Source organism: Coffea arabica, chromosome 8c (genome assembly GCF_036785885.1).
Source record: "Coffea arabica cultivar ET-39 chromosome 8c, Coffea Arabica ET-39 HiFi, whole genome shotgun sequence".
NCBI classification, from domain to species: domain Eukaryota; kingdom Viridiplantae; phylum Streptophyta; class Magnoliopsida; order Gentianales; family Rubiaceae; genus Coffea; species Coffea arabica.
This window is the reverse complement of record NC_092325.1, coordinates 43,570,368-43,591,489: the sequence shown is the minus strand read 5'-3', so window position 1 is coordinate 43,591,489 and position 21,122 is coordinate 43,570,368. Positions and strand designations below refer to the sequence as shown.

The following is a 21,122-nucleotide window of genomic DNA, read 5'->3' as shown; positions in this document are numbered from 1 at the left end:
CCCCACGGCCAATTTCATCGTGTTAGCAAATGTTTTGATTGTTTCTCTCCATGAATATGTGTAAAATATCTTAAGTTGTAAGGATGGTAGAGTCATTTCATCGCCAATGAGGCAAGTGTTAGGTTCTAAAGGAATTGGAATGCAAAACATGTTCTCCGAATGCTGCATGAAGTGGAGGGGGCTTGTACGTCCACAGGTATTTCAATATTTCCAAGAATGTCTGCTTTGTGAAAGTAAATCATGTTATCTCCAACTGAATTTTATTTAGGAACTCTTTTTTTTTTTTTTTTTTTTTTCCGTAACAGCATATCTATCATAGTCTACTCAAACTCGTACTCCTACTCTAATCTACTTTAAGGAGGTGGTTCAGTTAAATCGAGAGAACCGACGATGATTGGACTACTATCGGATCGAATCATACGGATGCATCACGTACTGTGTAGATCTAAAAGAAATCACATGTAATGACACATTGATGAAAATAAGATTTGAATTCTTGACCTCTAATCTCGCGATACATGTTGGGTGGGGCCAATATATTTAAGATCTCTTCCGAACAGCACGTTTTTCCTGCCAAATAAGTTGGCTAAATTGTGAGGTAGACCTAAATGCTGCCGCCGACTGCTTTAGACAAGCGTGGTGTGCTGAATTGGGATGGTGTCGCCATTAGATTCGGTCCCTCTGCCAAGTGTCAACCGCAGAGGAAAGGAAGTGCACAGGATTCGGGACTCTATCGCAGTCGTCTGCTTGAAAATTAGGAATTTGGGTTGCACTTGTTCGGTATTCATTTGAAAATCTGCATCACAAGTAAGAACCAGAATCGAATTCAACTCAGTATAAGCTTAATTCACCAATTAATCAAACTAAGTTTGAATAGCATTTTGTATTCAATAAATATTTAAGTTCTGTTTAATTTTGACTTATTAAGCATAAAATTGAAATTTATAAATTAAAAATCCAAATCGCTGAAACTTTACTTAAATTATGTTCGATTGAATTCAGCTCCATAGATAAATAAACCAAACTTGAGCGGAATTTCAAGTACGATAAAATAATCAAATAAACTTGAGCACTAGGATACTCGATTTGATTAGACTCGTTTACACTCGTAATGCCAATGCGCAAAAACACCTAAAAGAATAAGATAAAAGAAAAACAAACACGAACGACGCAGAGATGGCGCTAGGACTAGTGCTGCTGCCGTCCTCCATCCCTTTGAACGCGGTAGAGATCCGTGTATGTTATTGCTGCTCGTCAATCGTCATAATTCATGCAGGATTGTTAGATATCTGCGATTGAAGAACGAAGGCAGATTTTAGGGGTACGCCATTGCAAATTTTGTCAAACGAGTGGAAAATGACATTCGAAACTCCAAACTTCAATAGACACCGCCCAAAAGGTACCTTGTGACTTCAAAGAAATTTCGCTCAATTTTCATGTGGTGAAACATTTAGACTCAACAATGGTACGTGATATCTGGCAAATTGTCATTGGGCGGCCGTCAAATCATGCTTGGAATATACAAGTGTCGAGGCCTAAAAATCCCTTGCTGCTGGATCTTGAAGGCCCTATCAAGCAGTCGAAATTTCAACTTCTGCTATTAGAATTAGGTGCAGTTTCTCTGAACTGCTGATATTTCATGAAAATGGCATTGCATATGATAATTCCAGACACAGCAAAATTAGACCCGAAAAGGGACAGAATTTTCCAAGGGTTACCAAACTAAAAGTGCTTGTCTTCTTTCCAAGAGGAAAAGGAGGATAACACACACGGAGGTGGCTAATTTGAGCAGTCTTGAATCTTGAATAACTTGTGAATGATTTACAATGTCAGCATTGAGTTCCATGCTACAGTTAATTTCCCGTACATAATAAGCTCTCTCTATCATACACAAGGCGAGGGAGAGTGTTATTGAGCATCAAATAACATCTCTCACTGTACAATTGGGATTAAAAAAAACTAATAAATCAAGTTGTCACTTTGCCAGAATCTAGGCCTCTACCATATCTCGGCACTGGTGCTTGTTTGCTGCTGAAAAGCTAGGCTCCAAGAGGTAATTTTATACAACTTTTCCAGCTTCCTTCACTTAATGGCAAACAGACGAAAACCTCTGCTTGTTTGCACCAACATGACAACAAATAATTATCAAAGAGTGTGACACCTGAAAAACTTGCCAGAGTCACCGAATCTGAGTTCTTCCCAAAGATGATGCTCCAATTTCACTCTCCGTGTTCTGCACAGACAAGAAGCATGAGAACGTTACAACCTTCACCAGCACATTACGAAACAAGGTACTTCTCAGTCTGCGATTTTGGGGGTCTTCTTGTTTATGCATGGGTTGGGGGATGGGGTGGGCATTAGTCCTCATTCATCTGATGAGGTGCTGATAAGCATCCATAGCAACTTCATTTTAAAACCCCGAGTTATCAAAAATGGCAAATTAGTTTAAGGAAAACCAACTGCATTTTGTGCTGCAGTCTAGCACAGTGGCAGGAAAAGCTCCAACCAGCTCAATTTATCATGCAGATTACAGGATCAGCTTATTTTTATTAAACAACAAGGTTCAGCTAGACCAGTACCAATTATTGTCACCGTTTGTTTTTTGCAACTCAAATATCTCATACAGCATAGAGTATACAGGAAAGCGATTCTATTCATGTCTAGATTGCTCACCTGAGATTTTGGTGAAGGGAACACATTCCAGAATCTAAGTGTTTCATCTCCTGCTCCAGTAACAATTGTCTACAATAACAAACAAATAATAAGCAATTGAAATGTCACCCAGTATGAAACTTAAAAATCATGGCGTTGCACTTAATTGTTGTCAAAATAAAGTTAAAAGGAAAATAGACGGCAGTTTACAGCTGTACCTGTCCGTCTGGTGAGATGGCAAGATAAAGAACTCTGTAAGTGTGCCCCGTGAGAGTGGCCAACTGTAAAATTGACATGAGGTTACAAAATATCAACAGCAGGGAAAAAAAATTACACAGAAGCAATAGATAATAAGTCATGGTTAGAGTACAGTACCTTTGACATTGTAGGATATCTCCACACTATTATTTGGTTTTGTGAGTACCCATGAGTGCTGACAAGTTCATTGACATTCTTAGACCACACAAGATTGCACACCTGCCAAGATCAACAAAAATTGAATGCCACAAGTAGTTATTAAGAGGACAAATGAGAGGTCTAAATTATCTGCAAGCACAGTATGGCAATTATGTATAGCCTTGATTGTACCATGTTTCCAGTATCAACATCATCAGAATACAAAGTTTTGACTTATTACAATAAGCAAGAATATGAAGTGATTTCTATAAGTAATCCTTTCATGATGTCATGCCACGACATACTTTTTTTTTAAGCCCCAAAAACATCTCTTGTGAATTCCAGATGCATGAGAAAGTAGCGCACACCTTAAATCTTAATAATGAACCAATCCAAAAAGAATCATGAATACCTGACTGCCTGTGTCCATACAGCTGAGATGTGAGTTAGTGGTGGTGTTCCAGAACCGTATGCAACGGTCAGCTGTCCCACCACCAGAAGCAAGAAGTCCATGCATATGTGGGGACCAAGCAATTGCTTTAACAGCAGCAGTGTGCTCACAATATTTCAATACGGGTTGTGTTGAGTGCTGGTTCCAAACAAAAAGCTGCATTTTGCAAAAGGAAATTTTCATGAGTTAAAAAGTATAGAGCTTAAAGGAAAAGTATAAGAGATGCCACTAATTGCAAGCATAATAGGGGACTACATACTCGATTATCATTTCCACCTGATGCCAATTCTCGGTTGTCATAAGACCACTTCAGTCCACAAACCTAGACATAAAATGGTTGATATTCAGGTTACAGAATGTTGAGCGCTGGTAAGAGGAACAAGATTAATAAATGATGTTCATAGGTTGATCCAAATGAGGAAGGGAAGCCTGACCTCTGACTTGTGTCCGCTTAGCTTACTAACAAAATCTTCTTGAGCTCGTATATCACGTTGAAGAATGCTTTTGTCACGGCTTCCTGAAGACAACAAAGACGTACTCCAGGCTAATGCACCAACTCTCAAACGATGTCCCTCCATTGTTCGTACTCTCTTGCAACGAGAGGCATCCCAAATCTACATGCAGCAATGCCAAAGATTTGTCAGTTAGAAGCAAGACACTAAAAAAATGTGACATTTTTATCACTCTCATATTGTAAAAAATGCAGCTTAAAGATAAAATTTAACTCAATTGATAAAGCTAAAGCAACCCAAGACAGAATTTTGCATCTCACCAAGACATTTCAAATTGAGAAGCAGAACCAAAACCAGTTATAAGATGCAAAGCTAAAGAAAGATTGATTTCTTAAAAAAAGAACTTCTAGAGCAACTAAAGCTGAGAACAAGAAATTCATACAACGCTATTTGCCGCTCAATTTGGGCTCGCAACTCACGGTATGCTTTATGATGATGAGTTCAAATGATTGTCTATGCACATTTTCCAGCGAGCTATTGCATTATATGTACTAGCATTCTTGCGATTTCTAACTAGAAGGAATTAAGAATCCTTATCAAGACAAACTTAAGAAATAATCACAAAATAGAACTTGAAACTTGGTCTGTGTGGTTCTATGGTGTTAGATAGAGTCTAAAGGGGAATCATAGTTTCCTTGAGTACATCATGATCCTTGGTGTAGTAAATAGATGAACCCATGCCATACGCTAAATTATAGCTTCATTAGCAATTCAAAGTAATCGCATAACAAGGATTGCAAACACGAGTTTTAACTAATGGACTTAAGAATGCAATTTTCACTCAGTTTCATACATTCATGTGCCTATCCTTTTCTACCACCTCATAATGCATTGACAAGTACTTACAGTCAGGAACGCTAAAAACTAATCCAAATTTGTAGTCCAATTCAAGGTTAATGGGAAAATGAAAACCAAGTCGAATTCTGATGCTCATAATGAAGAGGCATCCTACAATTAGAGAGAGCATCGAAGCATGCTTAAGCTCAGTCCCTTCCAACAAGAATTCTTCAATAGACGTGTATCACTAGTAACAACATATAGCAATTCTGGATTACCTGGAGCTTCCCATTGCTAGTTCCAACAGCAAGATGTGTACCACGCTGTGCCCAGCCAACTGAACACACACTATCATCTATTCCCAAATCACACAACTTCACTACCTGCACAAAGAAACACCGCAACAAGTTTAATAGCTGCATTTCATAAATCACGTGTCAAAGTCCAACCCCGAGAATTCGTATATCAAACACTCACCTTGCTGCTAGAAGCATGCCACAAATAAACACAGTTCCCTAATCCCACAGCCAATACATTATGCGAGGACCAGTCCACAAGATTCAGATAAAAATCATCTTGCAATGCTGGTGCATCGAGAACCTATCCAAAAACAACCACACAACTTCAATTTCAAGCATCCCACATCACAAAAAGCAGCAAAACACCATCTTGTCCCTGAACTAAGGAAACCAAAAATTCTAACAATTTAACGCAATCCCTATATTTAATCAACATACAAACCCAAAACATGGCATCAAAACCAGATAAAAGCAACAAATTCAAGAAACCCAAATCAAGCAATCGCAAACAGAAGTAATCCAAAAGACTACCTTGTAAGGAGACCTAGGGACTTTTCTTGGAGTCTTAACAGGGCTATGGGAGACACCGGGGAGCTGATCATCAAACCCGAAAGGGGACAAAGAATGCAAAGACTTCCGGGTCTCAGTCTTAAACTTGAAAATATTACAATTGGGAGGATTAATCTGCAAATTCTTTCCATTTATCCCAGATAATTTATCCGGCGTGACAGGGGGCACGACTCCAGCTGAGTCAGGACCGAAAAGGGCCGTGCGGAGGAGGGCAGTGTAGGCATTGGTAGAGTCATCCGAGGTGGAGGAATGCGAGGACGGAGAGAGGTTGAAGAGGGCGAAATTGGAAGAAGATCGACTGGGAATGAAGCGGTCACTGTAGATGGTCCGCGAGGGGGAGGGGTGGTAGGAATTGAGGTTTGGGATCAGGTGGTTTTTTAATGGGGTCTTAGGAGGAGGCGGAGTGGTGGAGGTGGTAATGTCAGAAGTGGAGGTGGACGGTGGTGTTGTGCCGTCCATGGTGGTGGTGGAAGAGCGGGAAGAGCCCTAGACTGTGGGGGAGCAGGGGAAGCTGAAGAGGGTTGGGGGTACTGGTTTGATGGAGTAGGTGGGGAATGCTATGGGGGTGAAGGGGCTTGATTTTCTCGACGGAGTTAAAATTTCCCGGGAAAATTAGTAACAGAAGGGGAAATTTTGCGGGAAAATTGACCGGATTAGTGAGGTTCTAGTTTCTGGTACTACTGGTGGATCCCGGGGCCGGGAACTATTAAGGTTAGTGTGTGTGTGTGTGTTTTTTTTTTATAATAAATGGAAGGTATTGAATAAAAAAACTTTTTATTTACTATTTTTTTCATTTTATTAATTAATCTAATTTTTTGTTGATCGCTTCATCGATTGTGTGTTTGAATTTCGCTGTTATTTTAAAATTATTAAAAGGGATTATTTTATAACTCAATCTAACTTTCCCTCGATCTCTTCATTGATTGTGTGTTTGAATCCTCCTATTGACTTAAAAAACAATAAAAATTATTGACAACAGGTGATGTAAAACATAAAAATTATTGATAACAAGTGACATGAAAACTGTGTCACTGATTAAAAAAAAAATCAATAGTTAGTAAAATCTCTAACTCTAAATCTTTAAAATGACTGGAGTATGATCCCATTCCTTGACCTTTTCCAGGCGGAGGGATGGATATCATCGAGTTCAATTTATTGGCCAGAAAAGCTACTAATTCTTTTTTGCATTTTATTTAATCGTTGATTCTTTCTTATAGGTTGCTAGGGACAAAAATAAGACGAAACAGGAAGTTCAATTATGGATGAGACAGGGGACAGCATGAAATTTGCGGTAGATGTCTTGCTTGCTACTCCCTCCGTCCCACTTTGATAGTCTTGTATTCCTTTTTCATCTGTCCCAAATTATAGTCCACTTTCCAATTGAACAATGTAGTTACTCCCTCCGTCCCATTTTGATAGTCTTGTTTTCCTTTTTCGTCTGTCCCAAATTGTAGTCCACTTTCCCATTAAGAAATGTAGTAATCTTTCAAATTGTCTAAAATACCCTTATTAAATATCTTGTTATTAATACATTGTTATTAAATACTAACCCACTACATTGAATACATTGAGATTTTCCAATACTAATCCATTAGTTGTAACTGATATTAATTGGCACTCTTCGTGATTAGCATAAGGGTATTTTAGGAAATTATTAATCTAAATTTATGTTTCCAACTAAATTAATTACACTTTCTTAATCTGTGTGAAAAAAAAACCAAGATTAACAAAACGGGACGGAGGGAGTATATTTTAATTTTTCTAAAATACTCTTATTCAATGTAAGTAGTTATTACTATAAACCTACCCCATTTAATGAGAATTGATTCTTTTTTTACCATCAATTCAAATTTCCATAAAGTTGTACCATATTTAATGTGAGGGTATTTTAGAAAAATAACAATCTAAATTTACTTTTCCAACAAAGTTAACTACTTTTGGTTAAACTGTGTGAAAAAAGAAACAGAACTATCAAAGTGGGACGGAGGGAGTATTTTGAATCATTAAATCGTTAAGAGGAAAAATAAAAACATTTCTCGTTTGTTTGTTCCAGCAGTTTGAGAGCGGTGGTTTGTATTCCCATTTTAATTAAATAATAAAAATAATGAAGAGGTGTAAATTTTCGACATATGTGCTTCATACAGCCATCATATCTGGCACGTATATGTAAAGAACAGACATATGTTCATGTCAGGACTTGAGCGTTTTGAGGCCTCAAAATCAACACAAGGTTCAAGCTTTCCAGCCATACAGCAGATGTCAAATGGGACAAATAAGGCCAACCCTAATGATGCAAATGTTAGTCCGTCGTAGATGTAGCATATTTCCTAATTCTTCTTGATATTCAAAATTTTCTGGTCAACAGTTGAAACCTGTTATGGAGAATCCTAACTTTATCAGAAGGTGAAGGTATATATATATATATATTTTTTGGGGTGGACCAGGCAATGCTTTGCTGAGTACAACCAAAGCTGCCTCTATTCTTGCTCCTGGGTAAAGTATTAAATTGATTGCAAGAAATGTAGACAACAATTATAACATTTCCTAAAGACAGAACTGTCTTATTTCGTACGTCATATGAATACTTCTTTTTTTCTTTTTGAGCAAGAATCGAAGTATATTATTAACATAAGCAAGAAGAGTTTGTACAAAAGGAAAAGTGCTTATGTACATCAGTATAATTCTTCATACGGATACGTTCAAAAGCAATAAACTAAAAAAAAAAAACCATCATTGATCATTTCCTTTTATCATTCGTAATTGTTAGCTGACACATTCCGTTCTGAGAGCAGAGCGTGGGTATATTCTAGTAACAGAAAGTAATGAAAGCGGACATCTCAAAAGAAAAATGTTTCAAAATACAGGAATCAAATAACAAATTTTCCTGGTTTTTTTGCCTGCAACAAGATGGGAATTTAGTAATCCAAGGCTCCTACCAGACTCATTCAGGAAAAAAGAGACAAAAGAAAAAGAAAAGAAAAAGGGCTCCCATCTCATTCAAGGTCTTTAAAATTCTGATACCCTAAAGTTTGATTAAGGTTTCGGATCAACTGCTCCAATTTTGATTTATGAATTTGAAGGGTAATATCGAATATGACAGGCGGTATTTGTAAATTGTTGATGTAAGCCCGTATGTTAATGACTATTATGGCAAGCATGAAACATGGATAATCAGATCACTAGACAAGAGACAATTAATGAATCACAATGTTTCTCAACTCAATGGTGCAACAGAAGAATTTGTCAGATCAGAAGATTACATACAACAATTAGTCAGCTTGATTTGAGGTATCAAAGACTACGCAAATATTCCAAGCCTACGTTTCAATCTATAAAGATAAACCTATAATTTCAGATGATCTTACACAAAGAATGATGTTTATGGAGATAAACAACTAGCAGATCAATGGGGGGGAGGTGTGTACTCGTGCTCGATTATAGGCACTGTTCGAGTGACAGATGCGGTAGGAGCTCTCACATGTCCAACCATTGATACTTGCAGAGCTTCCTCTTCATAAGCTCTTCTTTCCAACTCTTCCATTCTTGCTTTCTTCTTCACCTTAACAAATATTGCTATCAAAAGTAAAGTTAAAAGGAAAGCACCAAGTGCAGCTCCAATGGAGCTTCCTACAGCTATCTTCCACTTGCTTACCTGCTTTTTCATTGGCATCAATGGTGACTCGATGACCAAGCCAAAGTGCCCTTGTCTTGTGGAAACACATACATTTGGTGATGCTTGGTTGGCTAGCGTCACCTTTCCATCGCGTTCAAATCGAGCACACAAAGGTATGATCCCCGTTGTAGCGTTTAACTTTGTAGTGTTCCGAAAGTCTATCTTAATAGGGTCTTTGCCTGCTTGAATGCCGAGCTCAAATGGGCTGCTGAAATTTATGTTGTCTCCAGCATTGTAAGCTAGTAGGCCTAGAACTGGTGAAATCAGCTGATATCCTGATAGTTCATAGTTATCATAATATATGGATGACCAGTTGGATCCAAGATTTTGAGCGACTATCAATACCCTCTCTACACATGGATTCACAGTTACACCTGTCCCCAGATGAAATTCGCTAACTTTTGCACCATACCTTCGAAGACTGCCACAGCGGAATCTCACTGTGTCAACCTTGATTCCAGAGAGATTTGCTGGCAAACTTACAGCGTGTAGTTTGCCTGTGCCGAAGAATCTATCATAAGATTGGAAAGTGTAATCTCTGATCACAAGATCAAGAAGACGAGCTGATTTTATTCCCTGGGCCTCAATCTGCAATCCTGTTGAAGATGCTAGTGAAAGAAATACTATCAAAGTGACGGTATGAAAAGAGCCCATTTGAAGAAGTGGCAGATTTAACCAGAAGGATCAAGGAAGTTCCTTATCACTGCAGTATGATTTTTCAGGTTCTTCTGCAGGGCGGAACATGGAAAGAAAGTTTTTAATTTGTGTGGAACCTGTCTGTTAAACAGGTTTAGTGCCCCTGTTGACTGATTAAAGATTGTTTGGGATTGCAAAGAGTGCACTGGGATTGCTGGGGAAAGCTTTTAATATAGAAGTTGTTTTCTGCGTGAAAGGTGAAAGGCGAAAGTCGAAAGTTGAAAGAAGAAAACGTATTATATCCTCTTCTATTACCGGTTGCTGAGGGAAAAAAGAAAAAGAAAAGACTATTTATTTTGAAGAACATCCTACTGTGATAAAGGGGTTTGGAAGATCTGAATGAAACAGGACTTTGCCTGACATGAGCTGATGGAAATTTTGAATTCCTGGCAAGTCAAGTGGTTGACCAACTGTAATTTCATGTTTCTATTTCCGGAAGAAGTAAAAGGAAAGGTTTGTAACCAATCAAGTTGGATTACATTCTGGACATGTTTATCCATTTAGTCTACGTAAAGAGGATAAGAAAAAATTAGCTAGTGCTTCAAGTTAACTAAGTGCATCAAATTTATGTGTATGTCTTTTAGGTATGCTTGCCTTTTAATGTAAATGTATGCGGTAAAGGGGGTCTAGAGTCAGGTGGCAAAGGTTGGGGGGAATGATTTGGAGCATGGCGTGATGATGACTTTTCAAGTCTAAAGGTAATAAAAAGGAAGGTTGGCGTGCTTAAGGAATGGAATGAAGGCAAGTCTTCCTGAGGGATGGGGCTCAAAATGCTAATTGTTTTCGATAACATGTTCCCCACTCCAACTACCTGTGGGTTCCTATTATTAGCTAGCATGCATCAGCATTCAGAACTTAAAAAGACCCTTCTTTGCTCTTAAACGGCACAACTTTTTTCATGCAGATTGCGCAATAGGCATGTTGTAGATTTGCAGCAGTCTTTCTACGAACAGTTTACTGTCACCAGAAAAAGATTGTAAAAAACTTTCAATTGCATTGAAATGTGGTACCTAATCCATGGATCTGTTGTCTATGTAATGCGTTCTGTTGAAAGGTCCAAATAGTTGATCGACCTTCTTGTTTCAAGAGACAAGGAAAAATGTGGGCGAAAAAGAAAAGATGCAAGAACTATAGGGTATAAAGAGATAATTCATCTGACTAACCACGAATGATGTCTTTTCTTAAAGCACTTTACGGTTAGTTAAGTAAATTAGATGTAGAGCACCAATCTAGAATTTCAAGTTGTCCCTCATATTGCTAGGGTCCTTGTTCCTTCAATTTTTATTTGGCTTACAACAGAACCCTTCATTAAATTTTAATACCATCCATTGGATGTGTGCAGATTGTAAAACTGATCCATTTCCCTCAGCTTTTCTGGTGAACTAAGAGGACGATGATTGAATGGATGTCAACATTGAAATCAGCAAAGAAACTTAAAAAAAAAAAAATCCTAAAGCTCTGCAATATGCAATGCAACAGAGCCAGGGTAAAATAAAGATTTCACTTTTGTTTGCACTGGCGCACATCATACGATATTGGTATTTAATGTTTCACAAAAATTTTCGCAGCAAGAGACCTTTTACAAGGTAAGGAAACTTTATGAGGAAGGAAGGAAAAAAAAAAATGAGGCAAGAAAGGGTAAAGGAATCGAACACGATGATGATGGCTGCAGGCGACATACAAAGTTTAATGGATATGTTAGCTAGGTCTTTCTTGTATATCAGTGGAAGTTGACATTGGCCTCATAAGTCATTCCTACGTTCCAATTTGAAGGAGCAACATCGTATGCTAAGACAGTCTGCTTGGAAGTGTACGAAGTTACTCTGAAAGAAAGAGCCTGTCGTGATAGAGTTGCGAAAGCCTGGTACGAAGCTCCCCAGTTATGGCTCATGCTTATCCACCCTGTTTTGCTTCCCTTCACCGACAAGCTGGCGATGTCGCCACCTCCCCCGACGTTCATCACATACACCAACAACCAGTAGCCATTTCCTTGGAAATTGAATCGAAGTCCGCCTTTCCTCGCACATGGTACTCTGCAAGAAGCAAGCATGGCATTATATACTAATACTATTAATTTTACTACATGCAGCAATTAGCATTGCAACGCGGTCATAAAGCTTTTACCTGCGGTACATGACGGGTACTATTCCGGCCTTCCACTGGGCAATTTTCATAAATGCAGGCTTGGACATGTCAAAGTGGGTGCGAGGCGGGTTGCACCAGCCTCCATTGTTGGAGTCTAGGGACCAGTTAGGGGGGCAAAGATTTGTGGCAGCCACGGTGGTAATTGGGGACCCTTTAAAGCAAAATGGTGATTGAACGCAGCGTATTTGGAAACATTGGCCGCATGCATATCCATTGTTAAATAGGACTGAGCTCAGGGCTGCTGTATCTGTTCCATAACCATTGCTGAGCAGATTTCCATATCCACAAGCCCCACCTGCCGATTCAATGATTCACAGTCTTAGTATAAACATAGAGCTTTGGCTAATAGCATTTTGCCCCCTTCAATTAAAAACAAATTTCAAGGATAAAAGAAGCAGAAAGAGGCCAAGAAATCTCGCATGTATATATAAATAGGATAGTGCTTCTGTTACTTCGAAAAAAGTTTTTTTGTTTTTTTTTCATATCAAGATTTCATGTTAAAAATGTCTTGACATAACTCTGATTTGTACCATTTGTGGCGTAAATAAACATCACTCTTGCCAAATGATAATAAGCATACAAAATTTGAATGGATTCTTGAACAGTGGTAAATACCCAAAAGAAAAAAAAAAGTAGAAAAAAATTGTTGCACACTAGATATTGTTACAAACTTGAGAAATTAAAGTAGCGCACCCATTGTTCCAGAGCCAGAATCATCTCCATAAAATGTGGCATGAGCAAGTTGCCATGGGGAAGGCCGGAATACTGCTGGACTGTAGCCAGCAGCTGATATTCTGCTCATGATTGACAATTTGATCAATGCCATCAAGAAAAGGATAGAGCTCAGAGATTGAAGAAAAGGGGCCATATTTCTTCAAACTTTTTTTTGCCCTTCTTTTCCTCAGTTTGCTCTTTCAGAGGAGCTTTGACATGAAATTGGATGCCAAATTGACTTCTAAACATATCCCTTATATAATTTGTGCCTTGGAATGAAAAAGAGTGGCTTCGTGATCCTCACGAACATTTTGTCTCTCAAGTCAACTGATCATTTGTGTTTAAATGATTGAAAGGTTCAATTTGGTGGCTATTCTACATGAATATTAATGTATCTTTGCATGTCTTAAGTGTACGAAATATTTGGGAACGTGGAGGCAGGTTATATCTGTGCTTTCTGCCATACCCTTTTCTTTTTCTTTTTTTTTTGGGTTGGTTACGTTGAGGAAGAACTACTAATATATTAATGTCTTGGTTTGTGTTGATTAACACAATAGTTGTTTTGCTAATGATTGCAGACTACATCCAAGGAAAATTAGGGACGTATTTAATGTAAGCTCATTGGACACAAAAGCTCAGTTCAAGAACGAACACTAAAAATAGGGATTTATGTGAATTCGGCCCTCGAAACAGTGGCTTGTGTAGACTGAATCCCCCCAAAAACTAACTGTCTAAGAATTTGTGACTTTGGCATGAAGGACGATTGAAGTAGGCATGTCATTGCTTTGCTGTGGACTTCCAATTGTGGTTATTTATGGAGTTATATATGGTGAGTGACAAGACTTGAAAAAATGGCTCCATTAGCAAAAGCTACTAATAATTTGAGGATCTTATTGCTCATCTGAAACCAACATCTATAGAACATAACTAAATTAAATATCTCGAGAATATAAACTTTTTTCCTAATTTTTTTTTTTCTAATAGGGCAAAAGTGAGATCTAAAAAGTGGGAAGGGGAAAGGGATATTTAAACTTAGAATCTTTAAGTTAATCTTAGCCACTAACATTTCCAAGTATATGTTTTTACTTTATCTATGTTTTAATGATAAAATACGCCATTAACGATAGCATATGAGATTGTAGGTTGGCAATAAGTCTACCACCAGACCATTCCTAATAATAATAATGATGTATGGAGAAAATTGTGAATAGCATGGAATGTTACGTCAAATAGGCACAGCTTAGAACTGATGGATAATTAGCGTTCTGAGTAATAAGCCATAAGTTTATGTATTTACAAAACAAACAAATTGTTTAATAAATTTCTCGCGTCTAGATTTATCCGTTTAACCATGCATAGATTCTAAGTATGTATGACCGAGTAAAACAAGTATGGACCGTTAAATTTACTCCATTATAAGATAGGCCAGATGCAAAAAATACAGACACAAATACCTGAATTTGTAAATCCAAAATAAGAAAGATAATGATTTACACATAACCAGGTTTTCTGTTACAACTTTGTTGCGAGAATTCATGTTGCTCTCCCCTTTACAAAGCATGTTCCATGCAACATGGTACTAGAAGATTCAATTACACATTGCTGCTGCTATACAGGCAATTATAAAGCAGCCAGCAATTTGAATATTGGAATCCTTTTCCACTTCCACAGATTCATCCTGGATATAGTCTTCCTCTTTGGCAACTCATGTTAGTGATGGACTTGCTGCATATTTCTGGTGCAAAAACAGTTCATCCTGCATCACCAAAGTTGAAGCTGATTTTTATTTATCTGTCTATACTATTTTTGAAACAACAAATCAAGTTTCAGTGGAAATTGCTAAGGCCACTTAACAAATCAAGTTTCATCACTTGGAACAACAACCATCTCTCAATGAAACACTGCAAATTACAAGATCATTCTATCAATGCAAGTTTCAGGAGCGTCTGTGGGTTGCCTCGGGTATGACTTGCACAGAGCCAAGAAAATGCAGTTCAATCTTTCCAAGTAATGTCAGAGTACAGTATGAGCACACTGAGTATCCTCGAATGAATTGACATCCAGAAAGAAAGAACTGAAGGGAACGGAAATAAATGAATACAATGGGGACAATCCCTCCAGTTGTTGCAATAAAACTTATACATGCTTACTAGCACAATTACGTGCCTCTTTCTGTGTGTAACTTCAAGAAATCTATCATTCTACTATTAGACATTGCCAACTGCAGAAGACAAAAAATGCATCCTTCAAATCGGGTAAAGCTTGATAAACTTTGATGTTGATAAAGTTACTTAATCAATCAAGATCTAGTGTAATACTAGGAAGGCCAATGACATTCAAAGTTGATCATATTTTATTCTATTCGCAATCTCTTTCTTAATTTGCACTATTTGCAACCCACTGCCTATCACCATCACGTTGAATTGCATGTAGTTAAAAACAAAGATACAATGAGGAGTCACTCTTTCATATTATTGTTGACTTTTATCTCTGAGTCAGAATTGTAGTGTAGAGAATTTTTACCTCGAATCATTGCTTAACTACCTCTCAGGCTTCAGGCAATGTAATCAACCTTGTTTCTGAATCGTATATCATCACTGTCTCACAACTAAGGAAAATTTTGTGTCCAATCAGCATAAGTTCAAGAAATTAGTTATTCAATTCAAAGGTTAATATCAAATTTTGGTAACTTACTTTGAGCATGTTACAGTGTTGTTAGATCCACCACTGGATATAGAAAGTATGGTTCCAAAAAAGGAAGTATTCTCGGTGCCACAGTTGGGGCATTGGCCCTGAAAAAACAAAATAATTAGCTGATTGCAGATACATAACAATTATGGTATAATTGTTCTTATAACAATGGTACACACCAAGCTCTGACCTTTAGGATCAAAAAATCCTTCACGATGACCTTTGTAAGTGAAGACGATAACCATAATATAACAGGTATAGCAGCAAACCACGTGAAAATAAAACTGAAGGGTTCTGGAAGCTGCAATATAATAGATCAATAAGTTAATTGCTCGTTAAGGTTTCTGGGAGATGATTCAATGAAGGAAGCATGCTGATATCTCTGTGTGTGTGCATGTGTGTGTAGGTCACACGCATCCACAATCACCTCATCTCTGAACTTCAACAGGCCAAAATATGTAGTAAGTGCCTTTGGTTGTGTAAGTGAGCCCATATGTTCTCGTGTACTTTTGAGTGTGCTTGTGTGCGTGTGTCTGTGTTTGAGAGAGAGAGAGAGAGATAGTTTAAATCATGTAAAATGTGGACATTTTTGTGGCTTGTCAATGCTTACGCATTGATATGGAAGTAATTAAATGCCCGAAGTGATGCTAAAGAAACAAATATTGACAACAGGTCATAGAAAGGAGGAAAAAACATGGAATTGCAGACTTAAAGACAAACTAGACATGAAGCTGATAGTAGCAGGCATACTGTAAGTATGTTTGCAGGTATTGGTAACAAAAGCATGTTAGACAAGAGCTAGTTGCACATCGGGACCTTTTGCTCACATAGACTATCTGCTTTCAGTCATGATATTCTCTTCTTGGTTCTTTTTTGCAATCTAGGATACTAATAAGCATTCTCAATAATGTGCCATCTATGGTCAAATGACAAACAACAGCAAAGTCAATAGGACACCTTCCATTGGATTTTATTCTTCACATCACACCTTCAGATTTCCTGATTACTTACCTTCCTCTTTACAATTTTTCTTGCAATATTTGGTTTTTTTCTCATAGAGACCGTTCTAGGAAGCTTGTGGAGTTAAACTTCAAAGTGAGTTCAAGTAAAGAAATTTATCTTCCCTTATTTCTCATATTTCAACAAGATATGGATCATCATAGCAGGTGGCAATATCTACTTTTGGAACATTAACTTATGCATTTTCAACTTTCTTTACTCTGGATCTTCTTCCTTCCGACGGCAGAATTCCTCCAGGTATAAAATTGAGATAGACCGCTAATTCCTTTTTCGTCTTATTTTTTGTTTTATTTGGACAGAAAGATAATTCACAATATCCCTAAAGAACCCTCAGCGATACCTATGCAAACATTCAGATAAGCATGCCTTCGCAAGGAAATATGTTGTTGAGGCATCACCCCAAAAGTGATGATTACTGATACGTCATGTACAGGATATTTAAGGATGGTTCAAGTAGGCTCCGATTATGACATCTACCAATATTATTTTGTTATCAAACCCGTCATTATTTCCCGTCCAACCATCCTTTTTTTTTTTTTTGGGGGTCTCCCTTTATCAACATTTCTCTACAGTTAAAAATGAATGCAAGCTAATGAAATGATAGTGTCAAAAATTGCGTTCATACACTAGATCTTTCATGATAAGACACTTGTTATGCTGCATATCAGTGATATGGTAATCTGAAGGGAAAGAATTTAATGATGCAATTGTTTGCCTGCATATTCACAATTTGTTTCCTTTGAGCAATATATGATAACTTGGGGAAATTAGATAGATTAAGACTATCATGATGTCATTGGCCAATTACATTGGAAAATTGATTTTCTTCCACACCACCTAAAGCAAAACACAAAATGCACATTTCTTACCTCCAAAAGGTAAGTTATTTCAAATCCAGTCAAATCATCAAGGAAGAAGAACCTAAGATGACACAGATGAAAATAACAATTATCAGCACGTTTGCAGTTGCTACAAAAGAACCAGAAATTAAATACTACATGAAACCTCACCTCAAGCTAAACTACCAATACTTGGAAGTGTGTTTATAAATTTACACACAGAAATTAGGCAGTGATCAAAATATGATGATCAGCAGCAAAAAATCAAAGTAGCTTAAAATACCCATATAATTTCTCTCTATGAGATTGTGAATATGTGCACTAATGAGATAAAAGTCTCACTCACAGTGCCAGTGCAACAACAGCCGCAGGTACATTCAAAAGGAACATCTTGAGATAATCAACAGAAAGATCACTGTAAACCTGAGTGAAAGAACATTATCAGTAAGAAACACGTTTATCTACCAGCAGGGGACAAGAAGTGATAGAACACAGACAGAAAGCATGCCTTCAGAATCCAAATTTTGAAACTAACGTAACCAGATATCATCAAGCTTACCTTCACTAGAAAAGGAAAGCTGGAATGAGGCTAGAAGTAACTATGTGAATTTACCTCTTTTCACTGTGTCAAATTATCCACTTCAGCAATCATGTTAATAATTCTTCTTTGCTATTGTAATAATAAGTTTTGTGTTTTCTCAACTTTGTATGTGAACTGATTCCAAGTAAACAATATACTCAATTAACAGACAACTAGTATCATTTTCCGCTTGAACTACATATCCATACATTTAATTCTGTATATCAATTATCAAAACATCAAAATATAAACCACCAAACATTTGACTTCCCTAGCATCTATATTCCATCAAGCCAGCAGTTAAACCTGTCTTGCGATACTCTTAAAAGCTTAGAACATGTATCATGCATATCCACTATTGCCACTCAAGAGAGAGAAAACTCATAAGACAATTCTCCTTTTCACCAAAGATATTCAGAACTGTTTGTGCACTAGAGCAAAAAGTCCATACAGACAAGAGTAAATTAGTCCCACTTAAATATACACTCGTTTTTACTAATATTTTGAAAAGTTTTCATCTATGGAACAAGTTAAGCAACAAATATATGGCATAAGACACAAAAGAAAACTCTCAGTGTGTGTATTTGAGGACACAACAGATGGAAAAGCCAAGGAATTGGTAGTATAGGATATAGAACTGAAGTACAGACCTTTCGACTGCGAAGGCTGCATCGTGGACCCTCAACCACAATCTCACTCCCATCGATCTACAGAAGAACAATTTCACATGATAAAGCTGTTGAAAGAAGAATAAAGAACAACACCAGAAACAATATTCATGCAGCTAATGTTAAGAGGACAGGCATATTTCACAATTTCTCATATTCCAACATGTTGAGATGGCTCCACTGAAAATTATCTATGTAATCTGACATAGATGTCAACAGAAAACCCTATATCATTATTACCTTGTCGGAAGAATAAAATTGGGCTTGAAATGCTCATAACATGCTACAGTAAAAGGTCCACAGCTCTTTTTGAACTCCAAATGGAAGTAAACTTTTATTATTATTATTTTTATCTAAGTCATCACAGTAATACATGATTCTGCATACCATATAGACGGCTACACACCTTAAGTTTCATCTTCAGCTTATCATACTCTTTGTCTGACATTATTGGATTCCCAGATACATAAGCCATCGAAGCTTCCAAAAACCTTTGCTCATCGGAACCTACATTAGAATAAAAGACTATATAAACAGAACCTACAGCTTACGGATTCCAAAGTGATAACAAAGTCAACATTCTAAAAAGCTATTCGATCAGATCCAAAATATTGAATGAATGCATACTTAGCATGACAACACTGCTTCCTTCCCACATTAGTTCTTCCTTGAGGTTATCAAATTCCTCATTTGACATTATGGCTTTCCCCTCATAATAGAATGCCTGTAGTGCAAAGAAAAGAAACAAAGTGGACCTAAAATGTCAGCACTGGAAACTATGAAAACTTGAGTTATCTTCAAGTTGCAAATACAAATGGATGTGCCTAATGAGCAATTCTGGATGATTAAAGTAATATCCACATGTACATGTCAAAGAAAGGAAAAAGAAATAGAAGAGAGAGGGAGAGAGGGAGAGAGGATTTTCTCTTACAAATGGATGTGTGACCTGTTAAGCAATTCTGAAGGATTAAAGTACTACCCATATCTACATGTCAAAGAAAGGAAAAAGAAATAGGAGAGAGAGGGAGAGAGAATTTTCTCTGACATACTTGTAGTGCTTGCAAAAAATCTTGCTCCATCTCCCCCAGGGACTTCTTTTCTTTCTTATCTATGCTACAATACTGCAGGATCTTACCATCAACTACTTCATCCTCTTGGACGGGACCTGAAGTCAATTCCAAGGAAAATTAATGTGGTACAGATCTTTCGGGTCCTCTTTAGGATGTAAAGTGAAGAACATAGAACTCCAATAGATGCACCAAGAGCACAAGTTAGCAGAGGCAAGAAGGCATTTCAGCACAAATTATTCACACATGATATGATAGAGATGGAGCGCCAAACCATGGCAATGGAACTAATGTAATGCATATCTGAATAAATCTTGTTCCTTGGAATGATTTCATCATCTCTCCAGGTTAAACTAACTCAATACTTGGTAATGGGCAAAATATATGGCGAAACAAGCAAAAGGTAGGTTCAGAATGGAGACATCTCGATGGACGTTGTACATAGAGATTGAAGGTTGATATAGCAAATAATCTTATTCAGGAAAGGAGAAAGATAAGTATTTCCTTAGACCAGAACCTTGGTTTTGTAAAGGCATCTGATTTAAAATGGGGAAGAACAAAGTTGCACTCGGTAGAAAATTATGGAACTGATCATGAAATTTGAGCATCTCATTTTTGTATCAGCAAAAATCTCCAATTGAGCAGGTTGTGAAATAAAGTAATAACCAAGGACAGTAAAGTTATTTAGTTGAAGTGTAGCAAGCCGTAAAACCTGTACAGAAACTATGCATGATTCAGTCCATGCATATGCTCTCCCAGTATCAGGAAACATGCTTAGATAATTGGTGCCACTAGGTGCAAATTCCCGAATGGAATCCAAGAATAGGCCCAAAGGATGATCTTTCATAGTACTTCATTCGTTCTACATAAAAGAAACGCCAAACAAACCTCTCTTGTGCCAATCATGGAGTGCGAAAGAAAAGCAATTAAAATCTAGCAAATTGATCAAGCACTTCATCTTTATTAATCCAACCGAAGCCAGTCATGCAACAACAACAAGAATAAGATCATGAGTAAATGAATGCAGGCAGGCCAACCAAACCTGGCTGATCAGTAGTGGTCTTTGGAGACAGAACCAGCTGCCTTCTTCCCCCATTTAAATTAAAGGGCTGTTGATACCTTGAAGCAGAGGATGAACAAGAGTGCAGAAAAGGAGAAGAAGGTGAAGAGGGGACACAGCTAAATGGTTTTCTGAAAGGGGCAGAGTAAAAACGAGGAATTGTTATAGTAAAGGCAAGTTTGGTGGCCATTTGTGATGGTGGCGGGAGTGGCAGTAGCGCTGAAGCGAAGGAGGCCAAGATTTTACAGATGTTTGCATGCTGGAGGATTTGATAGTTTTGGTTGCGAAATGGGACACTTCTGAGGATAAGGC

At 37.5% G+C, this 21,122-nt stretch overlaps 4 protein-coding genes across 6 annotated transcripts; all 4 read right to left on the bottom strand.

Annotated features, from left to right (window-relative positions):
* Positions 1-1,776: 1,776 nt before the first annotated feature.
* On the bottom strand, positions 1,777-6,336 carry LOC113705556 (B-type cell cycle switch protein ccs52A). The gene is made up of 10 exons (XM_027227447.2): positions 5,619-6,336; positions 5,266-5,388; positions 5,067-5,171; positions 3,934-4,113; positions 3,759-3,821; positions 3,461-3,655; positions 3,028-3,129; positions 2,871-2,933; positions 2,674-2,742; positions 1,777-2,233 (listed from the first exon to the last, which is right to left on the bottom strand). Exons 1-10 carry the CDS (start codon positions 6,114-6,116, stop codon positions 2,180-2,182), a joined length of 1,452 nt encoding a protein of 483 aa, XP_027083248.1. The 5' UTR covers positions 6,117-6,336; the 3' UTR covers positions 1,777-2,179.
* A 2,519-nt stretch (positions 6,337-8,855) lies between these two features.
* On the bottom strand, positions 8,856-10,324 carry LOC113706599 (uncharacterized). Its single transcript, XM_072063925.1, has one exon. The coding sequence runs from the start codon at positions 9,982-9,984 to the stop codon at positions 9,061-9,063; it is 924 nt and encodes a 307-aa protein (XP_071920026.1). The 5' UTR covers positions 9,985-10,324; the 3' UTR covers positions 8,856-9,060.
* A 1,326-nt stretch (positions 10,325-11,650) lies between these two features.
* LOC113706227 (expansin-A18-like) lies at positions 11,651-13,039 on the bottom strand. Its single transcript, XM_027228110.2, has 3 exons — positions 12,865-13,039; positions 12,151-12,466; positions 11,651-12,059 (listed from the first exon to the last, which is right to left on the bottom strand). The coding sequence occupies exons 1-3, from the start codon at positions 13,037-13,039 to the stop codon at positions 11,747-11,749; spliced, it is 804 nt and encodes a 267-aa protein (XP_027083911.1). The 3' UTR covers positions 11,651-11,746.
* Positions 13,040-14,344: 1,305 nt separating this feature from the next.
* Positions 14,345-21,122, bottom strand: LOC113707421 (PGR5-like protein 1A, chloroplastic). Of its 3 annotated transcripts, none has more exons than XR_011820547.1 (11): positions 20,793-21,122; positions 19,733-19,848; positions 19,311-19,407; positions 19,090-19,190; positions 18,666-18,722; positions 17,782-17,858; positions 17,466-17,517; positions 15,756-15,877; positions 15,580-15,677; positions 15,409-15,493; positions 14,345-14,641 (listed from the first exon to the last, which is right to left on the bottom strand). XR_011820547.1 is itself a non-coding variant. In XM_027229749.2 (11 exons), the coding sequence occupies exons 1-10, from the start codon at positions 20,998-21,000 to the stop codon at positions 15,433-15,435; spliced, it is 978 nt and encodes a 325-aa protein (XP_027085550.1). In that variant the 5' UTR covers positions 21,001-21,117; the 3' UTR covers positions 14,345-14,641; positions 15,409-15,432. The 3 variants fall into 3 exon arrangements, 2 of the variants coding, with proteins under 2 accessions (XP_027085550.1, XP_027085551.1); XM_027229749.2 differs by having other exon boundaries at positions 15,767-15,877; positions 20,793-21,117; XM_027229750.2 differs by lacking the exon at positions 14,345-14,641 and adding an exon at positions 14,988-15,106 and having other exon boundaries at positions 15,767-15,877; positions 20,793-21,120.